Here is a 21,617-nt window from a genome sequence, read left to right as displayed (position 1 = left end):
CACAGTGAGTTCTTACGGAATAAAGCACACATGATTTGAGACTAACAACAGCTGGTTATAAATGCATGGAAACATTTCACATCTTATCAAGAAATATAAGATCAATATTTAGACATGGGCTTGGTATCTGTAATCACACCTTTGAAACTACGCAAATTACATGAAATTAATGAAAATTTTTAAAAATAAATAAGGCTTAGTGCTTTCCACTTTGCCAGGTAACTCTGTACCTTTTTTATTGTATGTTGAAGAACAATGCATGCAGTTCACATTCTAAAACAATAGGAAGAATATTATTGCACTGGAGAGGGTTCAAAAGACACTTCTCAGGATATTACCAGGTAGGGAAGCTTTGAGTTATAAGGAAAGGTTGGATAGGCTGGGACTGTTTTCACTGGAGTTTAGGAGGTTCACAAGGGACCTTACAGAAGCTTATGAACTGAGGGGCATATGTAGAATTAACGATAGATGATTTCAAGACGAGGGGGTACATTTTTAAGGTGGAGAGAAGAGAGATTTTTAAAAAAGACAGGAGGGGCAACTTTTTTTGCACAGAGGGTCGTTTGCATTTGGAATGAACTTTCTGAGGAAGTGATGGACATGGGCATAGTTATAATGTTTAAAAGACATTGTATATGAATAGGAAAGGTTTGGAGGGATAAGGGCCAGGGGTAGGCAGGTGGGACTAGTTCAGTTTGGGATTGCGAAGGGTCTGTTTCCATGTTGTATGGCTCTCTCTAGCAGCGTCAACATTATAGTCTTTGAAATTTGAGCAGGATGTCACTACAAGAAAAATGAATGATCAAAAGTAAATTTAGCAATCTATTTCGAACACGATATATATGTCAAGTTTCATAAAGACTTAACTTACAGAACAATGTTCACTGATCAGGGCCTGGAAAGGTATGATTTATATTGTGAATGTAATGCTCAAAAGCAAGTAGCATTGATTTCAATATGTTTTTCTTTTGTTGAGGGAAACACCTTTATGTGAAATACAATTGGGTGTTCTAAGTTAGGCATTACATAGAATTCCATAAAGAGGGTAATTTAGCATATTGTGCCCACGTATGTAGATCTAGCAATAAATTCACCTTTTATATTTACCACCATGGCAGAGACTACTGACCAAATAGGAAGCAAATTGGAATGACTAATAATACAATAGACCAGTTAGAAAGGTCACAAAATATTACAATAACCCCCTAACAATTGTGTTAGCAATATATTAACTGAAGCATGTAAACTATTGGAGTGTTCTCTGAGTTTTGGGATGAACATTTCTGAAGCTCTGTGTTTTTCCATTATGCTTGTTTGCTATGGATTTCCTAAGTTATTTTTCAGTAAAGAGAATAAAACGTTTCTTAGTTCTCCCCAGTTTCGAGGTCGTGGTGAAGTTGGAACATACGTTTTATCTGATAACAAACGATAAATTCAAATTTGAAATTTCGGCACGGTAAGTCAAATATGAAGATCTAATTAAATAGTCCTGTTAAAATGACCAAGCACCTCCAGCATAGTTCGTGTACTGTAGGGCTTTCATCTCCATGATTATTGAAAACATTAAGCTTTAAGATTATTTATGGTTATTATTTGATGTGTGCTGAACCGTTTTCCTCACACTTTATGAAATTCAGTTCTATTTTAAATCTGAGAGAAAAAGCTAACTGGGTTTAATTTGTCGATGTCCTATTGAATTGCATAGCCAATCAATGAAGTTTTGAAGTCATAGAGTTGGAGTCATAAAATCCCTAAAAGTCTGAAAACAGGCCATTCAGACCAACAAGTCCAAACCAACCCTCTGAAGAGCTCCTCGGATGCTGCCTGAACTGCTGTGCTCTTCCAGCACCACTAATCCAAAATCTGGTTTCCAGCATCTGCAGTCATTGTTTTTACCTCTGAAGAGTAACCCACCCAGACATTTACCCCTACGTTTACCCCTGACTAATGCACCTGAACACTATGGGGCAGCTTAAACATGGTCAATTCACTGATAACTGCACATTTTTGGACTGTGGGAGGAAACCCACGCAGACATGGGGAGAATATGCAAACTCTCACACAGACAGTCACCTGAGGCTGGAACCGAGCCTAGATCCCTGGAGCTGTGAGGCAGTAGTGCTAACCACTGAGCCACTGTGTTGCCCATGATATCATAAAACATAGAAATAGGCAATTCAGCCCACCATATCTGTTCCAACCAACAAACACCAAACCATACTCATCCCATTTACCTGCACTTGGGCCATGGTCTAATGTGCCCTGGCATTTTAAGTATTTATCCAGATGTTTTTGCTGGATCTATTAATATCCAACAACCAATTTAGTGTGCTCTCAAGACACTGAATATTATAGTTATAGTTAATTTTCAAATGGTTACAAATGTCTGTCGTTCAAATAATATTCTGCAGTGAGTTTAATCACATACCTGTGTCTAGTCCTGTGGAAAACATGAAAAATGTCTTCTGTTGGTTTCATATTTGTCATAGACTATCAGCCAGCCTCAAACATCACAACTGTGGAGTAACAATCCAGGAATATGCCAACATGACTTCACTTCAATTAATTTTAATAATGATTAATGAAAAGCTGCAAACATTTTTTTTTCTGTATTTTCACTTCAACTTAGTTGAGCTTTTTGAAGAAGTAAGGCATTCGACAAGGTTCCCCATGGGAGACTGGTTAGCAAGCTTAGATCTCATGGAATGTTGGAGAACTAACCATTTAGGTACAGAACTGGCTCAAAGGTAGAAGACAGAGGGTGGTGGTGGTGGATGGTTCCTTTTCAGACTGGAGGCCTGTGACCAGTGAAGTGCCACAAGAATCGGTGCTGGATCCACTGCTTTTCATCATTTATATGAATGATTTGGATGCGAATACGGAAGGTACCAGCAGTAATTTTGCAGATGACACCAAAGTTGGAAGTGTAGTCGACAGCGAAGAGGGTTACCTCAGATGAGAATGGGATCTGGATCCAATGGGCCAATGGGCTGAGGAGTGACAGATGGAGTTTAATTTAGATACATGCGAGGTGCTGCATTTTGGAAAAGCAAATCAGGGCAGGACTTATACACTTAATGGTAAGGTCCTGGGGAGTGCAGATTCATAGGTCCTTGAAAGTGGAGTCCCAGGTAGACAGGATAGTGAAGAAGGCATTTGGTATGCTTTTCTTAATTGGTCAGAGCACTGAATATAGGAGTTGGGAGGTCATGTTGTGGCTGTACAGGACATTGGTTAGGCCACTTTTTGAATACTGCACGCAATTCTGGTCTCCTTCCAAAAGAAAGGATGTTGTGAAACTTGAAAGGTTTCAGAAAAGATTTACAAGGGTGTTGCCAGGGTTGGAGGGTTTGAGCTACAGGGAGAGGCTGAACAGGCTGGGGCTGTTTTCCTTGGAGTGTCGGAGGCTGAGGGGTGACCTTATAGAGGTTCATCAAATCACGAGGGGCATGGATGGGGGCAATAGGCAAAGTCTTTTCCCTGGGGTGGGGGTGTCCAAAACTAGAGGGCATAGGTTTAGGGTGTGAGGGGACCTACGGGGCAACATTTTAAAAGGGACCTACGGGGCAACATTTTCATGCAGAGGGTGATGCGTCTATGGAATGAACTACCAGAGGAAGTGGTGGAGGCTGGCACATTTCCATCATTTAAAAGGCATCTGGATGGGTATATGAATTGGAAGCATTCAGAGGATTATGGGCCAAATGCTGGGAAATGGGACGAGATTAATTTAGAATATCTGGTAGGCATGAACAAGTTATACTGAAGGGTCTGTTTCCGTGCTGTACAGCTCTAAGACTCGATAAGAGATTTGGGTCCACATGTTTTGGTGGCCAAATATAAAGTATTGATCAGTTTGAAGCATTTAACAAGTGCAGTGGTCCTACTCCCAACTGATGGATTTTGAGAGGACTCTAAATTCTATATGATGATATTTTAATGTTGCATTGTTCCCTCGTATAACTGATCAATGAAACGTTGAGTTATTTGGAAACTGATTCATATTGCTTATTCCTTCTGTACTCTGTGGAGACAAACTGCAATGCAACTACTCGGGAGTTAGGCAAGACGGAGGCGGAGCCAACAGTCTGATCTAAAACAACTGAGTTGTTAGGATCCGAAGGAAGCATATATTGGTCTTGGAGGGAGTACAGCATGGATTTACAAGAATGATACTCGATCTTCTGGCGTTAAGTTGTGAGAAGATATTATACAAATTAAGCCTGTTTTCTTTAGAATTTAGAAGGTTAAAGGTGGGTCGGAAAGATGTTTTCAAGATATTAACCGGAAAAAACAGGTAGACAAAGATAAAATCTTTCCACTGGTTGGGAATTCTACAACTAGGGTACATATTCTGAGAACTCGGGTCAGACCATTCAGAAGAAGCACTTCTACACACCAAAGGTGGTAGAGGTTTGGAACTCTATCCATAACCATTTTTGAAATTAAGAACTGATCCAAGAGCCACTGCTGTTTGTGGAAGAATTTTTATAACAAGAACAGGTATGAAGGGATATGAGCCAAAGACTCCATATGGAGTCAGGTCGTGGAACAGGCTCAAGGGGCTGAATGGCCTACTTCTGCTCCTGTGATCGTCTTTTTCTCCATAGGAATAGAGTTTTTATTTTCACTCAGTACATCTCCCTGTTGATTATTTATTAAAGACATACATATGGCAAGGCGGTGGAAGGAATGGCTTATGTGAGATTCGGAATTATTGACAACATGAAGAATCACACCTATATTCGGGGCCTAGAACAGCAATTGCAGGTGAGAATGTTCCCACCTTCAAAGAATGTCACTGACCAATGAGAAGCTTTGCATAAACAGTAGAAATCCCAAATTAAGATGTTGTGAAACTTGAAAGGGTTCAGAAAATATTTACAAGGACATTGCCAGGGTTGGAGGGTTTGTGCTATAGGGAGAGGCTGAACAGGCTGGGGCTGTTTTCCCTGGAGCGTCAGAGGCTGAGGGGTGACCTTGTATATGTTTATAAAATCACAAGGGGCATGGATAGGATAAATTGACAAAGTCTCTTCCCTGGGATGAGGTATTCCAGAACTAGAGGGCATAGGTTTTGGGTGAGAGGGGAAAGATATATAAGAGACCTAAGGGGCAATGTTTTCACGCAGATGGTGCTACATGTATGGAATGAGCTGCCACAGGAAGTGGTGGAGGCTAGTACGATTGCAACATTTAAAAGGGATCTGGATGGGTATATGAATAGGAAGGGTTTGGAGTGATACAGTTTGGATGCTGGCAGGTGGGACTAGATTGGGTTGGGATATCTGGTAGGCATGGACGAGTTGGACCAAAGGGTCTGTTTCTGTGCTGTACATCTTTATGACTCTGCTCATTTTTCCCATTGAAACGACAGTCAATTTCATGACACAATGGTTTGTTGTCACTTCAACCCTGTGTCAGCTTTTCAACTACCAAACCCCTTCATTTCTGCCTTTGTTACCTGAAAATCCATTTGTCTTATTGCAGTCTGCACCATCCCACTTTGCATAAGTTTGAAGACATCCTAAGCCCACGTCTAAATTTCTCTCAGCTCATCTCATCCCTGTGGGTTCTCACCTATGCTGGCTCTTGCTCCAGCGAGTGCTGGTAAAATCCAGACCCTTGTTTGCAAACCCCTCCATCACCTGAAGCCACCATCACCACTTCCAACTCCACACCACTGGGATCTCTGAGCTGATTTCTCTTCCGCAGTGTCTCAACTCTCTGCCCTATGTCTTGCCTTACTCTTATAAGACATTCATTTAAAACTAGTCCTTTGTTCCACCTTTGTTCATCTTACCTAACTTTGGCCTATTTGGCTCTGTTACATGCTTCAATTTAAGATGGTCCTGAGAAGTAATTTGAGAGTTTTATAGATTCACCATAGAAAATATTCTCTGGATGCATCACGGCTTGGAAAGTCAGGGCCGTAAGAAACTACAAAGAGTTGTGAACACAGCTCAGTCCATCACACAAGTCAACCACACAACACAAGATCCATTGACTACATCTATACAGCCCCCTGCCTCAGGAAGGAATCCAGCATCATCAAAGACCCCTCCCACCCACAGCTGTAATCTCTTCCAACCTCTTCCATCAGGCAGAAGATACAAAAGCTGAAACACACACAGCAACAGATTCAAGAACAGCTTCTTCCCTGCTGTTATTTGATTTCTGAATGGAACCCAATAAATGTAAATTTTATATTGAGCTTGCTGTGTGTTCACCTTCTCTGCAGCTGTAATATTGTTTTGCACACTCTGTTCTATTGCCTGACTGTACTTTGTGTGGTATGGTCAGCCTGCACTGCACACAAAACAAAATGTTTCAATGTACTTTGGTACATATGACAATAATACACCAAATCAGAATGCTTCTATTGGGTTAGAGGTTTACAAAATTATGAGGGGCATGGATAGGGTAAATAGGCAAAGTCTTTACCCTGGGTCGGGGGATCCCAGAACTAGAGGGCATAGGTTTTAGAATGAGAGGGGAAAGATATAAAAGAGACCTAAGGGGCAAGGTTTTCACAAATGGGTGGTATGTGCTCTGTTTCCATGCTCTACATCTCTATGACTCTATAAATACAATAGTTTGGACATGTGTGCAAGGTTGTGACAAAAGATGAATGACTGAACACCCATTATAGACACTGTCAGATGCTTCATTCAGTTGACTTCAATGAAACTGAATAATGTATTCCCTTTCCCTTGCAAACTCGGTGCTATTTCATACTCCACACACGGTTTATTGCATTATTGTGTATGAGTAATCACACAACACCAGGTTACAGTTCAACAGGTTTATTTGGAAGCATTAGCTTTTGGAGCACTGCTCCTTCATCAAGCAATTGTGGAGTAGGATCATATAAAACAGAATTTATAGCAAAAGATCACAGTGTCATGCAACTGAAAGAATATATTGAACAAACCTAGATTGCTGTTAAGTCTTTTATCTTTTAGAATGGTTTCCTGGTTTTGGTTCACTAATATGTAAATCCCAGAACATCTTTTCAAGTCACATTCTCAAGATAACTTAAGGTTTTATAACAAAAAGGTGACATCTTAGGTCAGATAATGCGTTAAAAGTGTGAAGTTAGAGTCTGTATCCCAATCTTGAGTCAGACTGGTTCTATTTCCAAAGTAGGAATTTATAAAATGTTGCATGGATTGACTGCCTGCAGATTGTGTATTTTCTGAACAAACTAAAACGTACCGTATGTGCAATTACAATTGCAACTGTAATTAGAATGAGTCTGGTTTAAGATTGGGATACAGACAGACTCAAACCTCATACAATGCGACATCATCTGAGCTGAGATGTCACCTTTTTTTATAAAACCTTAAGTTATCTCGAGAATGTGACTTAAAAGAAGTCCTGGGATTTACATATTGATGAACTGAAACATGCAACTCATTCTAAAAGATGAAAGGTTTACCAGCAATCTAGGTTTGTTCAATATATCATTTCAGTTGCATAACCACTTTAACCTTTTTTGCTATAAATTCTGTGTCTTATGGTCCTGCTCCACAGCTACCTGATGAAGAACCACTGCTTGGAAAGCTAGTGCTTCCAAATACTGTAAACCTGTTGGACTATAACCTGGTGTAGTGTGATTTTTACCCCAGTTCAATGCCAGCATCTCCACATAATGTGCATTAGTAACCAGCGTGGTTTCATATCCTCAGTTACAGACTGTAGAAATTGCAACATAAATCAATTAGGCAAAGGCATAAAAGGGGAAGGTGAGGTAAAATGAATGCTCTGAAGCATAAACTGAAAACATCAATATTGTTGCTCATTTCTAGATCAAGCGTGGATCAGCCGCATCTTCACTGACAACTGCAGATCTGGAAACAAAACTCAAAACATTGGGAAAACTGAATGACTTTGTGGGGTACCATCTCTATATGGCAGTAACAGTTTTAGAAACAGCCAGTAAGTTAGCTCATCATAGCTCTATCTGTTTTCATCATCATTTTCCAGTTATGGGCAAAGATAATGTACACCATATTATATCTTACTTATCCACTGATTACTTGTCGATGTTCTGTCACTCATAAAGGTGGGTAAACCCCCAGGACCAGATCAGATGTACCCTAGAACTCTGTAGGAAGTTAGGAAAGTGATTGCTGGGCCTTTTGTTGAGATATTTGTATCATCAATAATCACAGGTGAGGTGTCCGAAGACTGGAGGTTGGCTAACGTGGTGCCATTGACGAAGGAGGATGGTAAGGACAAGCGAGGGAACTGTAGACCAGTGAGCCTGATGTCGGTGGTGGGCAAGTTGTTGGAGGGAATCCTGAGAGACAGGACGTACATGTATTTGGATAGGGAAGGATTGATTAGGGCTCGTCAACATGATTTTGTGCATGGGATATCATGTCGCACCAACTTGGTTGGGTTTTTTTAAAGAGGTAACAAAGAGGATTGATAAGGGCAGAGCAGTAGATGTGATCTATATGGACTTCAGTGAGGTGTTTGACAAGGTTCCCCATGGGACACTGGTGAGCAAGGTTAGATCTCATGGAATACAGGGAGAACTAGCCATTTGGATACAGAACTGATTCAAAGATAGAAGACAGAGGGTTGTTTTTCAGACTGGAGGCCTGTGACCAGTGGAGTGCCACAAGGATCGGTGCTGGGTCCTCTACTTTTTTGTCATTTACATTAATGATTTGGCTGTGAGCACAAGTGGTATGGTTAGTAAGTTTGCAGATGATACCAAAATTGGAGGTGTAGTGGACAGCGAAGAAGTTTACCTCAGATTACAACAGGACCTTGATCAGATGGGCCAATGGGCTGAGAAGTGGCAGATGAAGTCTAATTCAGTTAAATGCGAGGGAAAGCAAATCTTAGCAGGACTTATACACTTAATGGTAAGGTCCTAGAGATATTGCTGAACAAAGAGACCTTAGGAGTGCAGATTCATAGTTCGTTGAAAGTGGAGTTACGGGTAGATAGGACAGTGAAGAAGGCATTTGGTATGCTTTCCTTTATTGGTCAGAGTGCTGAGTACAGGAGTTGGGAGGTCATGTTGCAGATGTAAAGGACATTAGTTAGGCCACTGTTGGAATATTGTGTGTAATTCTGGTCTCCCTCCTATTGGAAAGATGTTGTGAAACTTGAAAAGGTTCAGAAAAGATTTATAAGGATGTTGCCAGGGTTGGAGAATTTGAGCGACAGGGAGAGGCTGAACAAGCTGGGGCTGCTTTCCCTGGAGTGTCAGAGGCTGAGGGGTGACCTTATAGAGGTTTACAAAATTATGAGATGTATGGATAGGATAAATAGACAAAGTCTTTTCCCTGGGGTTGGGGGAGTCCAGAACTAGAGGACATAGGTTTTGGTTGAGGGGGAAAGATATATAAGAGACCTCAGGGGTAATGCACTTGGTGGTACGTGTATGGAATGAGCTGCCACAGGAAGTGGTGGAGGCTGGTACAATTGCAACATTTAAAAGGTAATTGGATGGGTATATGAATAGGAAGGATTTGGAGGGATATGGGCTGGCTGCTGGCAGGTGGGACTAGATGGGATTGGGATATCTGGTCGGCATGGATGGGTTGGGCTGACACTATGTCATTCCAACATCCTGTATATTTGGCTAATTCATTTGAATGCTAAGTTTTGGAAGTGCAGCATTCAGGAAGATTCAATAATCAGGTTGACAATAGGGATTCATATGTTTCTGGGAGAGGGAACTTTAAAAAGCACATGGATGGGCACTTGAAATGACATAATATTGAAGTTGTCCGAGAAATGGGAAATGGGGCTTAATATCGATAAATGAGAGGGCTTGCATTTTGGAAAGTCAAATCAAGGTTGGGGTTTCGAGGTGAGTAGTAGGGTGTAAGGAGTGTAGTGTAACAGTGGGACCTTGGATTTCAGGTGCACGGTTATCTGAAAGTGGAGTCACAGGTAGACAGGGCAGTGAAGGCAGCTTTTAGCACACTGGCCTTCATCAGTCATGACATTGAGTATAGAAATTGAGAAGTTATGTTACAGTTGTACAGGACGTTGGTGAGGCTGCACTTGGAGCATTGTGTTCAATTTTAGTTACCTTGTTATACGAAGGATGTTATTAAACTGGAAAGAGTGCAGAAGAAATTTGCAAGCACATTGTCAGAAGTCGAGTGTCTGAGTTATTGGGAGAGGTTAGACAAGCTAGGACTTTTTTCTTTATAGCGTAGGAGACTGTGGGGGGGGGGAGGTGGGAATCTTATAGGAGTGTTTAAGATCATGAAAGGCATGGGTTAGGTGAATGCACTCAGTCATTGGGGGATCGAGGACTAGAGGTTATCAGTTTAAGGTTCGAGGGGAAAGAATAAAAGGGAACCTGGGAAGCAAGTTTTTACACAGAGGGTGGTACACATATGGAATGAGCTGCCAAAGGAAGTGGTTGAGGCAGGTATGTTAACATTTAAAAGGCAGTTAGACGAAAACTTGGATAGGAAAGGTTTAGAAGGATATGAGCCAAGTGCAGGAAAATGGGGATTGCATGGGTGGACGTTATGGTCAGCATGGTATGCCTTAATTTTTGGTTCTGTGCTGCAAGAATCTCTGACTCAATGGCCTACAGCCTCACTGGGGTGGGGGTAAGGAGAGACGACATGATAACAGAACGTAATAACCTAAAAGAAAGGGAAGAAATTGGAGTTGGTTCACATTGTGTCTTAAGTCCAGAAGGCTGTCAAGGTAAGATGTTGTTCCTCCAGTTTGCACTGTGATTCACTGGAATCATAGACTCACACATAAGCATAGAGGTCAGAGAAGGAATAGTAGGCGGCAGACAGGGAAGAAATCTAATGTCCACAAAGACAGATTTGCAGAGCATGTGAGTTGATGGGCAGTACATTAAATTTGGCATGATATGAACTCAAGTTAATGCAATGATGGAGTGGGACCAATTCCTGGCTTCAAGCAAGAGGACAAAGGCATATTTAATATCACTTGTGAGACTATATTCAGGACAAATAGGGAAACAAATCAATATTTCTCAGAAGTATTGCTACAGCACTGATGTAAGAGCTTTAAAGGTATGTATTTGGCTCAGAATATTGAATGACAGAACAATGTTGCACTTTTGCATGTAATCAATAGGCCACTAAAGAGTGAGCATAATTAGGAAGATCAACTTTTCAGGAAGGTCACTGTAAAATGCAAGTGCATTTATCACGGTGTTAATAACTCCAGTTCTTCTAGAACAGACAGGGGAAATAGTAATGCAAATGACAAAGTGGAGATGGGGAGCAGCTCTAGAAATGTATACAAGAGAACTTTTGGGATCAGTATGTTTCCAAAAAAAAGGATCGCTATGAAAACTCATTTCCTCTGGTGATTCTCCCAGGACCGCCATAACATTTCTTCCAACTCCAAAACTTCTTTCCAAGATCCACCAGGAAGATACAGCCAGTAGCAACATTGCAACAGATGTAGGCCATTCAGCCTACAAACAATCATGGTTGACAGAACACTCCAACAGCTTTAGTATCCCCAGCACCATCCCATTAAACCTTTACATCAAACAAAATTGTTAACCTTTCATAATGTTACACTCACTAACTGAGACTTCACTGTCATTTGGGGTCATGTTTTCCAAAGATTCTGAGTTTAAAAAAACGCCCCATTTCTTATGGTATTGCCTTAATTTTAAAATTGTGACTCCTTGTTTCCAGACTCCCAAGCCATGGGAAAAGTCTTACCTGTAACTACCCTGCCTATCTATTTAAGTACTTCAAAAGTTTCCATGAGAGCACCTTTAATTCTTAAAAGAATACAGGCCCAATTTTCCCAATGTCTGTTCATAGGACAGTTCCAGCATCCCAGGACTAAGTCTGGTCCCCATCTGACAACAATATCTGTCCTGAGATTGGTTTTAAAACAATTAACAGTCATAATCAGGCTAGCTTTATTTTTTTCAGATTTTTTTAAAATTAAATTTAAGTTCTGCCATCTGCCACAGATGGATAGGTAGAGCAATAGATGTACCGGTAGACTGTGTGCTATTGGAAGGGAAGACTGTAAAAATTCAGCAGAATCATGGCTCGATGTTATTCTGTATTGCCCACTCCATTTACACAGAGAGAGAAAGAATCTTATGAAGTTTCCCTTTGAATCATATTAATTATTAACTCTGCATCAATTATACTCCCCCATCAAAAGTTGCAGAGTGTGTAATTGAATAATAATAAGAACAAAGTAAAACAAGATATATTTAATACATCCTTACAGGTGGAGAAATGGAAGAAACTGAACTCAAAAACATCAAGATTGTTTCCTCACCATACGTAATTGATTTATCAAGAACAAGCAACTACTTTATACCACGGTTTCCATTCTATGTGCTGGTAAGTATGGACATGGTGGCTTGAAACTGCTCAGAACTGGCCTTGTACAATGGAACTCTTTATTCATGTCTGCAATTCTTAGGCAATACTGTAGCCAAAGTAACAGGTAGAAACCAAACATGTGGAAAACTGCCACAATTAACATCAAATTGGATCATATCTCCATGTGTAATGCACAGTTCGTGACAGTTTGAATGTTACGTGCATAACACATAATGTGCAATAACATTATTATTTGCTATTCACCAACTGCAAATAGTTTGTCAATTTACTTTTAGGCATTAAATTAAACATGAATATCATGAATAGAGCAAGGATGGGCTTTCACCACCTTTTTATACATTATTAGAGAAAAAAGGAGCACATTTATTAAGGGCCTATTCTGATTAAACACAATTAGACTTGAAAGGAGATAGTATTTTGACTGTCAAGTGTGCAGGTAGTGGATGTTCATGACTGTTAATGGGAAGAACAAAGTCTGGCATGACCTAGAGAAGGAACCAAATCAACCAAATTGGCAATCGGCCAGTGTTATTCCTCTCTCTGGACCTGCGTACTCGAGTTGAAAATACATTTCCAGCAATTACGTCTGGCTGAGACAAGGATTGGCACTAGTTTTCAGCATTTGTATGTTTCCAGCAGATGTCACAGCAGGTGTCTCAAAGTGTAGCTCCTCCAAATGCCGCACTCAGCATTTTATCAGTAACTTGCACAATTGATGGGGGTCGAGAGTATGGTGCTGGAAGAGCACAGCGGGTCAGGCAGCGTCTGAGGAGCAGGACAATCGACGTTTCGGGCATAAGCCCGTCATCAGAATTAATATGAAGGGCTTGTGCCCGAAATGACGATTCTCCTTCTCTTCGGATGCTGCCTGACCTGCTGTGCTTTTCCAGCACCACACTTTCGACTCTGACCTCCAGCATCTGCAGTCCTCACTTTCTCCCACAGTTGATGGGGGCCCGATTCCAGGGTGTGACAGCAACTTAATGGAACATCAGGAGAGGGAAATAAATCAAGCTGGGTCAGTAGTCAGTGAAAACAAATTCCTAAATCAGTTCCTGAGCAGCTGAGTGATGCTCTCCTGGTGGTTGTTTCATTGTTGCAGGCCAAGGTTACATATCCTGATGGATCTCCTGCCTCGGGTGTTCCTGTTAAGCTGGATGGAGAAACGTCAAGTATTACAACGGAAAACGGCCAGATCGAGTTTATCAAACAAAGCCTAATTTACAATGCAGATTCTTTTAACATTACGGTGAGAGTGAATGTTTCTACTTTATCCTCACATGTTTGCATTCATTCAGTGAAATGTGTCACTGTGTGGTGGACAAACGTATTCCGAATGAACCTGCCACCAACAAAAGTGTTCAGGCTGGCAATTCCAAAGAATACTTAGTTCTTGATCATAGATCGGCAATGTGGCTTATTTGCATCAAAAATGGTGTTATGGTGAAGCTTGTATCTTTGTTGTCAAATTGTTTCTTCACAGGTGGGAAAAGTTAATTCACTTAGCTAGATGGCGAGTAGATAGTTCAGAATCTTCACAGTACTCCCTTCAAATGGCACACAGACCACTATCAATGCTATCACCCACCCCCTTTTACCTCACCTTGCCAAATATAAGTTACTTTATTATTATTCTCTTCTCACTTAGCTGTCCACGCAGTGGTAGGATGAGATTCACATCTGCTATTCAACATTACGTCTTGAAACCACTATCCAGAACATTGGATAAACTCAGTGCTTTCATTCTCGTGTTATTCCCATGGTAAACCTTTTGTACCATCTCTGTCCCTACCCCAAGCTAGCTGCCTTTACCACCTCTAAAGGACTGGAAGGCTGTCACTGCCACCAACACCAGCGACTGTCAGCTGCTAAACATGCCTCACGCCCTCCAGTCAATGCCACATCTGGGCAATTTTGCCCCGGTGTATCAAGTGCTACACATTCTTTCCCCTAAAAGTAAAAAGTCATAGAGCTACACAACACAGAAACAGACCCTCTGTCCAATACACAGATGTCCTAAACTGATCCAGTCCCAGTTGGCAGCATTTGGCCAATATCCCTCTAAACCCTTCCTATTCATCTACCCATCCAGATGTCTTTTAAATGTTGTAATTGTACCAGCCTCCACCACTTCCTCTAGCAGCTCATTCCATACATGTACCACCCCCTGCGTGAAAAGTTATCCCTCAGGTTTTTAAAAAATATTTCCCCTCTCACCTTAAACCTCTGCCCTCTAGTCTTGTACTCCGTCACCCTGCCTTAAAGACCTTGGCTATTGACCCTATCCGTGCTCGTCATGACCTTATAAACATCTATAAGGCCACCCCTAAGCCATTAATGCCCCAGGGAAAAGCTTGTTCTAACTTATTCAGCCACGAGATTAATTTAGGAAATCTGGTCAGCATGGCTGAGTTGGACCAAAGAATCTGTTTCTGTACTGTTAATCTCTATGACCCTATGAATTTCTCTGTAGCTCAAACCCTTCAATGCTGGCAGCATCTTTATAAATCTTTTCTGAATCCTTTCAAACTTAACAACTCCTTTTCTATAGCAAGGAGACCAGAACTGAATGCAACATTCTAAAAGTGGCTGCACCAATCTCTAATAGAGCTGCAATATGACCTCCCAACGCCTATACTCAATACACTGACTGGTGAAGGCATGTGTGCGAAATGCTTCCTTCACTACCCTGTCTACCTGTGACTCTACTTTCAAGGAACTATGAACCTGCACTCTTGGGTTTCTTTGTTCAGCATTACACCCCAGGGCCTTACCATTAATTGCACCAGTCCTGCCTTGGTTTGCCTTAGCAAACTGTAACACTTCACATTTATATAAATTAAACTCCACTTGCTACTTCTTGACCTATTGATCCATTTGATCAAGGTCCCATTGTACTCTGAGATTACTTTCTTCAAGGTCCACTATTTTGTTACTTCTTAAAAAGTATTGGATTAGTGATTAAGATTAGAAAAGTGCATTTTAGAGAAGATTAATTCATAACATTAATTCCAGAGATGGAAGACCTGTTTTGTAAGGAGAGATTGAGAAGTTTAGATCTATACTCACTGTCGTTTAGAAGAATGAGAACAAACCCAGTTGAGATGCACAAGATGCTAAAGGGAGTCAGCAAAGCATTTGGATGTTTTCCCTTGTGGGCCTATGTGAAATGAAACGTCAGTGTTGCAGGTGAAGGAATGGCAGATTTAAAAGAGAAATGAGGAGAAATTGTGACTGCACAACTTCAGAATGTGGTGGATCCTGGGACATTCAGTACGTTTGAGGAGGAGATAGATTTGAAATTAGTAATGTGTTGAAAAGTTATGGAGAGCACGGTGGAGAGTGGAATTGAGACGAGATGAGATCAGCCATGGTCATAATGAATGGTGGGGTAGGTTTGAAGGGCTGAATTGCCTACTCCAGTTCCGAATTCCTGAGTTCAGGTCTGAACTGGACATGTTTAGAAAGGATCTATCTCTTTCAGATCAGTTCATGTCACCTTGAGTTGCCTCACCAAAGTTAAGTTTGGAGCTTCTAATCGCATTTCTGACTTGTTCATGGGAGGGAATGTATTGAGGAATAGGACGGTTTTTATTTTCTGAATGCTAATTGCTTTTGAGGTGATGTGAACTACTGAATACTGCGAATGATGTGAACAAGACACACCCACTTGTGTTTAGAAAAGGACTTCGAGCATTTTGACCCTGATTTTCACAGTGAAAGAGCAAATGTTACTTACACGTCACAATAATGGATCGGAGGAAGTCAGAAATTGAGAAACAAATTTGTAAGGAGATCTCAGCTATCTGTAAAAATAATAGGGTGATTATGCTAGTGGATGTTAACTTTCCAAGCATATACTGGGACTGTCATAGTGTTAAGGGTTTAGTCAGAGAGGAATTTGTTAAGAGTGTACAAGGAAAAAATTTCTGATTTAGTATGTGGATGTACCGACTAGAGAAGGTGCAAAACTTGATACAGAACTGGCTCAAAGGCAGAAGACAGAGGGTGGTAGTGAACGATCGTTTTTCAGACTAGAGGCCTGTGACCAGTGGAGTGCCACAAGGACCGGTTCTGGGTCCTCTACTTTTTGTCATTTACATAAATGATTTGGATGTGAGCATAAGAGGTACAGTTAGTAAGTTTACCGATAATACCAAAATTGGAGGTGAAGTGGACAGCGAAGAGGATTACCTGAGATTACAACAGGATCTGGACCAAATGGGCCAATGGGCAGAGGAGTGGCAGATGAAGTCTAATTCAGATATATGTGAGGAATTTGCATTTTAGGAAAGCAAATTTTAGCAGGACTTATGCACTTAATGGTAAGGTCCCAGGGAGTGTTGCAGAGCAAAGAGACTTTGGAGTGCAAGTTCATAGGTCCTTCAAAATGGAGTGGCAGGTAGATAGGATAGTGAAGAAGGTGTTTGGTATGCTTTCCTTTATTGGTTAGAGTATTGAGTACAGGAGTTGGGTGGTCATGTTGTGGTTGTACAGGACATTGGTTAGGCCACTGTTGGAATATTGCATGCAATTTTGGTCTCCTTCCTATCAGAAAGATGTTGTGAAACTTGAAAGGATTCAGAAAAGATTTACAAGGATGTTGCCATGGTTGGAAGATTTGAAATACAGGGAGAGGCTGAACAGGCTGGGCCTGTTTTCTCTGGAGCGTCGGAGGCTGAGGTTTACAAACTTGGGAGGGGCATGGATAGGGTAAATAGACAAAGTCTTTTCCCTGGAGTTGGGGAGTCCAGAACTAGAGGGCATAGGTTTATGGTGAAAGGAGAAAGATATAAAAGAGACCTAAGGGGCAACCTTTTCACACAGAGGGTGGTACATGTATGGAATGAGCTGCCAGAAGAAGTGGTGGAGGCTGGTACAGTTGTAACATTAAAGAGGCATTTGAATGGGTATATGAATAGGAAGGGTTTGGAGGGATATGGACTGGGTGCTGGCAGGTGGGACTAGATTGGGTCGGCATGGACGGGTCTGTTTCCAGGCTGTACATCTCTATGACTCTAAGTGCACAGTGTAAATTACCTGGAGTGAGATAGCTAGGTTGACTACTAGATTTTGGAACAGACAAAAAATTATTCACAAAATTACATAGTGAAACACGAAGAACAGAACTCTTACAGAACTCAGCCTATCCAACTCGTCTTAATTATGCTGTTCCAGATAACAACAGTACCAATAAGCAAATTCCCTTTAAAACCCACTATAAATGGAACACATGCTTACAGGTTGAAGCTGGAGGACAGAAAACAGAGAGGGTTTCCAAATAGCTCTCTGTTGAACATCCCAGTTCAGGACTCAACTAAAAACAGCTCAGCTCAGCTAAAGAGCTGACTACTCCCCTTTTGTTATATAGGTCACTTCTGAAGCATGACCACTTTGGCCTGAAGTTGCATCTGTTTACATATAAACAAAACACCTCTCAAAATCTTTGTACCAAACCAGACTGATCGGAGTCCGGTAGAGTTTATTGCCCTCTGAAAAAAATCAGCGACAGAGTCTCCTTGAGCCAAAGAACAGCTTTTCGGCAAAAAAAGGGGACTAACTTTGTGACACTATCTATCTTCCTAGGTTTGGAAGGTGCTGCCAAAGCAGCATTGGTGTGTTGCTGTCATAAATGCCCTTATTCTCGTAGAAGCCCTACGGTGTGGAAGAAGGTCCTTCTGCTCATCGAGTCCACTGCTGTCATGTAGATTGGTGTCTAAGGAAGTGTACATTGAAGGTGTGAAAGGTGTACCAGTCAAGCAGACTACTTTCTTTTTTTAGTTTATTCTTGGGATGAGGGCAGCATTTACTAGCCAGAGGGTATTTAAGAGTCAACCACATTGCTGTGGGTTTGGAGTCAGGTGCAAGATCACATAAGGATGGCAGTATCCTTTCCTAAAAGACATTAGTAAGCCAGATGGTTTTTCTGAACAATCAACAATGGATCATGGTCATTAATAAACTCTTCATCCAGATTCATCTGTGGGCGGCACAGTGGCTCCGTGGTTAGCACTGCTGCCTCACAGCACCAGTGACCAGGGTTCAATTCCCACCTCGGTCTGTGTGGAGTTTGTACATTCTCCCTGTGTCTGTGTGGGTCTCCTCTGGGTGCTCTGGTTTCCTCCCACAGTCCAAAGATGTGCAGGTCAGGTGAATTTGTCATGCAAAATTGCCCATAGTGTTAGGTGTAGGGAGAATGGATCTGGATGGGTGTTTTCTTCGGAGGGTTGATGTGGACTTGTTGGGCCGAAGGGCCTGTTTCCACACTGTAAGTAATCTAATCCAAATTTTCTTACAGTTGAATTCAAATTCCGCCATTGACTGCAGCATGTTCCTGGGTCTTTGCATTAATAGTCCTGTGATAATGCCACTAGGCTGTCATCTCTGTTCTGGATGGTGCTGAGATTCTTGAGTGCTATTTGAGCTTCATGTATGCAGACAAATGGAGAGTATTTCATCACATTGTTGATGGAATTTAGATGTTAGATGGTGCACATGCACTGGAGAAAGAGATATCTCAGAAATGCAGATCTTGAACCTGCTCCCATAACCTCTAGGGTTTCTATGGCTGATCAGGTTCAGTTTCTGGTCAATGGTAACATCCAGGATGTTACTAGTGGATGATGCAATGATGGTAGTGCTGCTGAGTGTCAATGGGAGATGGTTAGATTCTTGCTTGTTGGATGCGGTCATTGACTCGCACTTTAGTTGTCACAAATGAATGTTGGCCTGGGTCTTGCTGCTTATGGACGGGAGCTGCTATAGTAATTGAGGAGTGGTGATTGATGGTGAACATTGCACAAATATCAGTGAACACCCTCTGTTATCTTAGAAGGCAGCCATCAATGAATCAATTCAGGATGATTGGGCCCGGGGTACGAGACTGAGAAATACCAACAGTGATGTATCGGGATGGAGATGATTGACTCCCAACAAACACAACTCACCTCCTCTGCGTTAGGTATGAAGCCAACCAGTGCAGACTTTACTCCATGATTCCAACTGAGTCCAGCTTTGGTGAGGTTACTTAGCTCCATAACAGCTTAAATTTTGCCTTAGTCAGTCTCTACCGCCAGACCTGTCAAGTTCTAGTCTGTTCCCCATGTTTCCATCAAGTCTGTAATGAGGTCAAGAGTTGAGTGGTCCTGAGAGTGGTCCTAGACATCAGTGAGCAGATTGATAGTAATGAATGAGTGAATGACTGAATGGATGAATGATTGTATTGTCGCATGTATTTGGTAAAATACAGTGAAAAGTGTTTGTTGCCACAATCTGCTGCCATTTTGGATCACCAACTGAATAAGAAAAAAATTACTTAAATAGAGCTTCATTTGAGGTTCAATCGACAGAGAATTATAAAGACAGAAAAATAAAAAGTCGTGTTCAACTTTACAGTCCTTCTTGTCAAGCATGCTTCTGAGTTTATGTCTACCACAATGATCACTGATGGGGTGGACATTGGCCAGGTTGGATTTGTCTCGCTTTTGGTTTCTTTGGCCAAATGTACACATTGATAGAAAGATGCCAATGTCGTAGCTGTTCTGGACGAGACGGTCCATGCATGGGGATAGGTGAGGAAAACAAATCTTTCGTTATGTTGTCAGAATTTATCAAGGATCTTGGTCTTTGCTGTGACCATGTGTACCCACATCATGTGGAGTCAATCAAACTGGCCGAAGACACAGCTGCGGACCTCAGGAGGATACCAAGATGGATCATCCACTCGGCACTTCTGGTCGGAGATGGATTCCGAATGTTTCAGCCGTGTCTATTACCCTGATATTCTGAGCTCCCCCATCATTGAATACAGACGTACTTATTTAACATTTCCCAGTCAATCATGATTAGATGTGGCAGGGTTGCAGAGCTTCGATCTGATCCATTGTTTGTGGGATCACGGTCACCATTTCATTTGCTGTTTTGCTCGGACATGGTCTTGTGCTGTCACTTCAGCAGGTGAACACTTCATTTTAATTTAATGGTACAGACAGCTCAATGGACAGAATGGCCTACTCCTGTTCCTAATTCCTATCTTCTGATAATGAGGATCATTCATGGGTGAAAAGGAGTTGGCTGTGCTGAAAGCAGCCCATGGTATTTACAGGGCCTAGAGAGCTGGGCTGGGTAAAATTGATGGAAAAAGGTGTTAAGATTCGAACATTATTGGGGTTGGGGTTATGTTTTGAAGCATACATGTGATAGTGTAACCTTTCTGGGAAGTGCATTTTTTGTCAAATACGGAGCAGAGTTTTGTGCTTGCTTTGCTCCAAGTGGAGATTCCTAATGGCTTGATCTCATACTGCATTGTTCACTATTCAGGTCCAACTATCAATAGGCAGGTAAAGTCTGGAACATTGTCCATCATAGGATCACATTAGGTTCTGTGCATCATTACTGCATGTGATGTTTGCAATATATTGATCACCCAAAGTCCTACCACACCATAGGGCTGCTCTATCATTAGACTGGAAGTAATAACTTTAATCTGAGAGTCACCATCCCACAGGTGAAGGGACAGTGACAGTCATGGTGTCAAAGAGTCATACACCATATAAACAGACCCTTCGGTCCAACTAATCAAAACCAACCATGCCCCCAAACTCAACTAGTCCCACCTGCCTGCGCTTGATCCATGTCCCTCCAAACATTTCTTATTCATAAACTTATCCAAATGTCTTTTCAACATTGTACCTGTACCCGCATCCACCACTTCCGGAGGAAGCTCATTGCATGCATGAACTAACACCTGTTTAAAAAAGGTTGTCTCTTATGACATTTTGAAATGAGAGGTCAAGGCTTCGATTCCAGCCTCAGGAGACTGTCTGTGTGGAGTTTGCACGTTCTCCCCGTGTCTGCGTGGGTTTCCTCCGGGTGCTCCGGTTTCCTCCCACAGTCCAAAGATGTGCAGGTCAGGTGAATTGGCCATGCTAAATTGCCCCATAGTGCTCGGTGCATTCGTCCGAGGGAAATGGGTCTGGGTGGGTTACTCTCTGGAGGGTCGGTGTGGACTGTTGGGTCAAAGGGCCTGTTTCCACACTATGGGAATCTAATCTAATCTAATCTCTCACTTCAAAAATATGCCCCTAGTCTTGAACCCACCCCCGGAGAAAAGAACTTGGCTAATCACCTTACCTATGCGCCTCGTGATCTTGTAAAGCTTCAGAAGGTCAGCCCTCAGCCTCCGTCACATCAGTCTATCCAGCCAAAATCCGCCAATGTGAACAGCCTGTGTAACTGAGTGTAGCTGTTCACATTCATTCATCT

General features: G+C 41.8%; 1 protein-coding gene across 2 annotated transcripts in view; it reads left to right on the top strand.

Moving 5' to 3' along the window:
- Positions 1 to 21,617, top strand: part of LOC140455402 (complement C4-A-like) — a 150,301-nt gene that overhangs the window by 12,735 nt on the left and 115,949 nt on the right. For both annotated transcript variants that reach the window (XM_072550220.1, XM_072550221.1), the window contains 5 exons: positions 1,369 to 1,456; positions 4,665 to 4,770; positions 7,812 to 7,941; positions 12,235 to 12,350; positions 13,456 to 13,602. In XM_072550220.1, the coding sequence (XP_072406321.1) occupies positions 1,369 to 1,456; positions 4,665 to 4,770; positions 7,812 to 7,941; positions 12,235 to 12,350; positions 13,456 to 13,602 (587 nt within the window). The remainder of the gene's footprint in view (positions 1 to 1,368; positions 1,457 to 4,664; positions 4,771 to 7,811; positions 7,942 to 12,234; positions 12,351 to 13,455; positions 13,603 to 21,617) is intronic.

Source organism: Chiloscyllium punctatum, chromosome 30 (genome assembly GCF_047496795.1).
Source record: "Chiloscyllium punctatum isolate Juve2018m chromosome 30, sChiPun1.3, whole genome shotgun sequence".
NCBI classification, from domain to species: Eukaryota; Metazoa; Chordata; class Chondrichthyes; order Orectolobiformes; family Hemiscylliidae; genus Chiloscyllium; species Chiloscyllium punctatum.
This window is presented reverse-complemented; position numbering and strand designations above follow the sequence as displayed.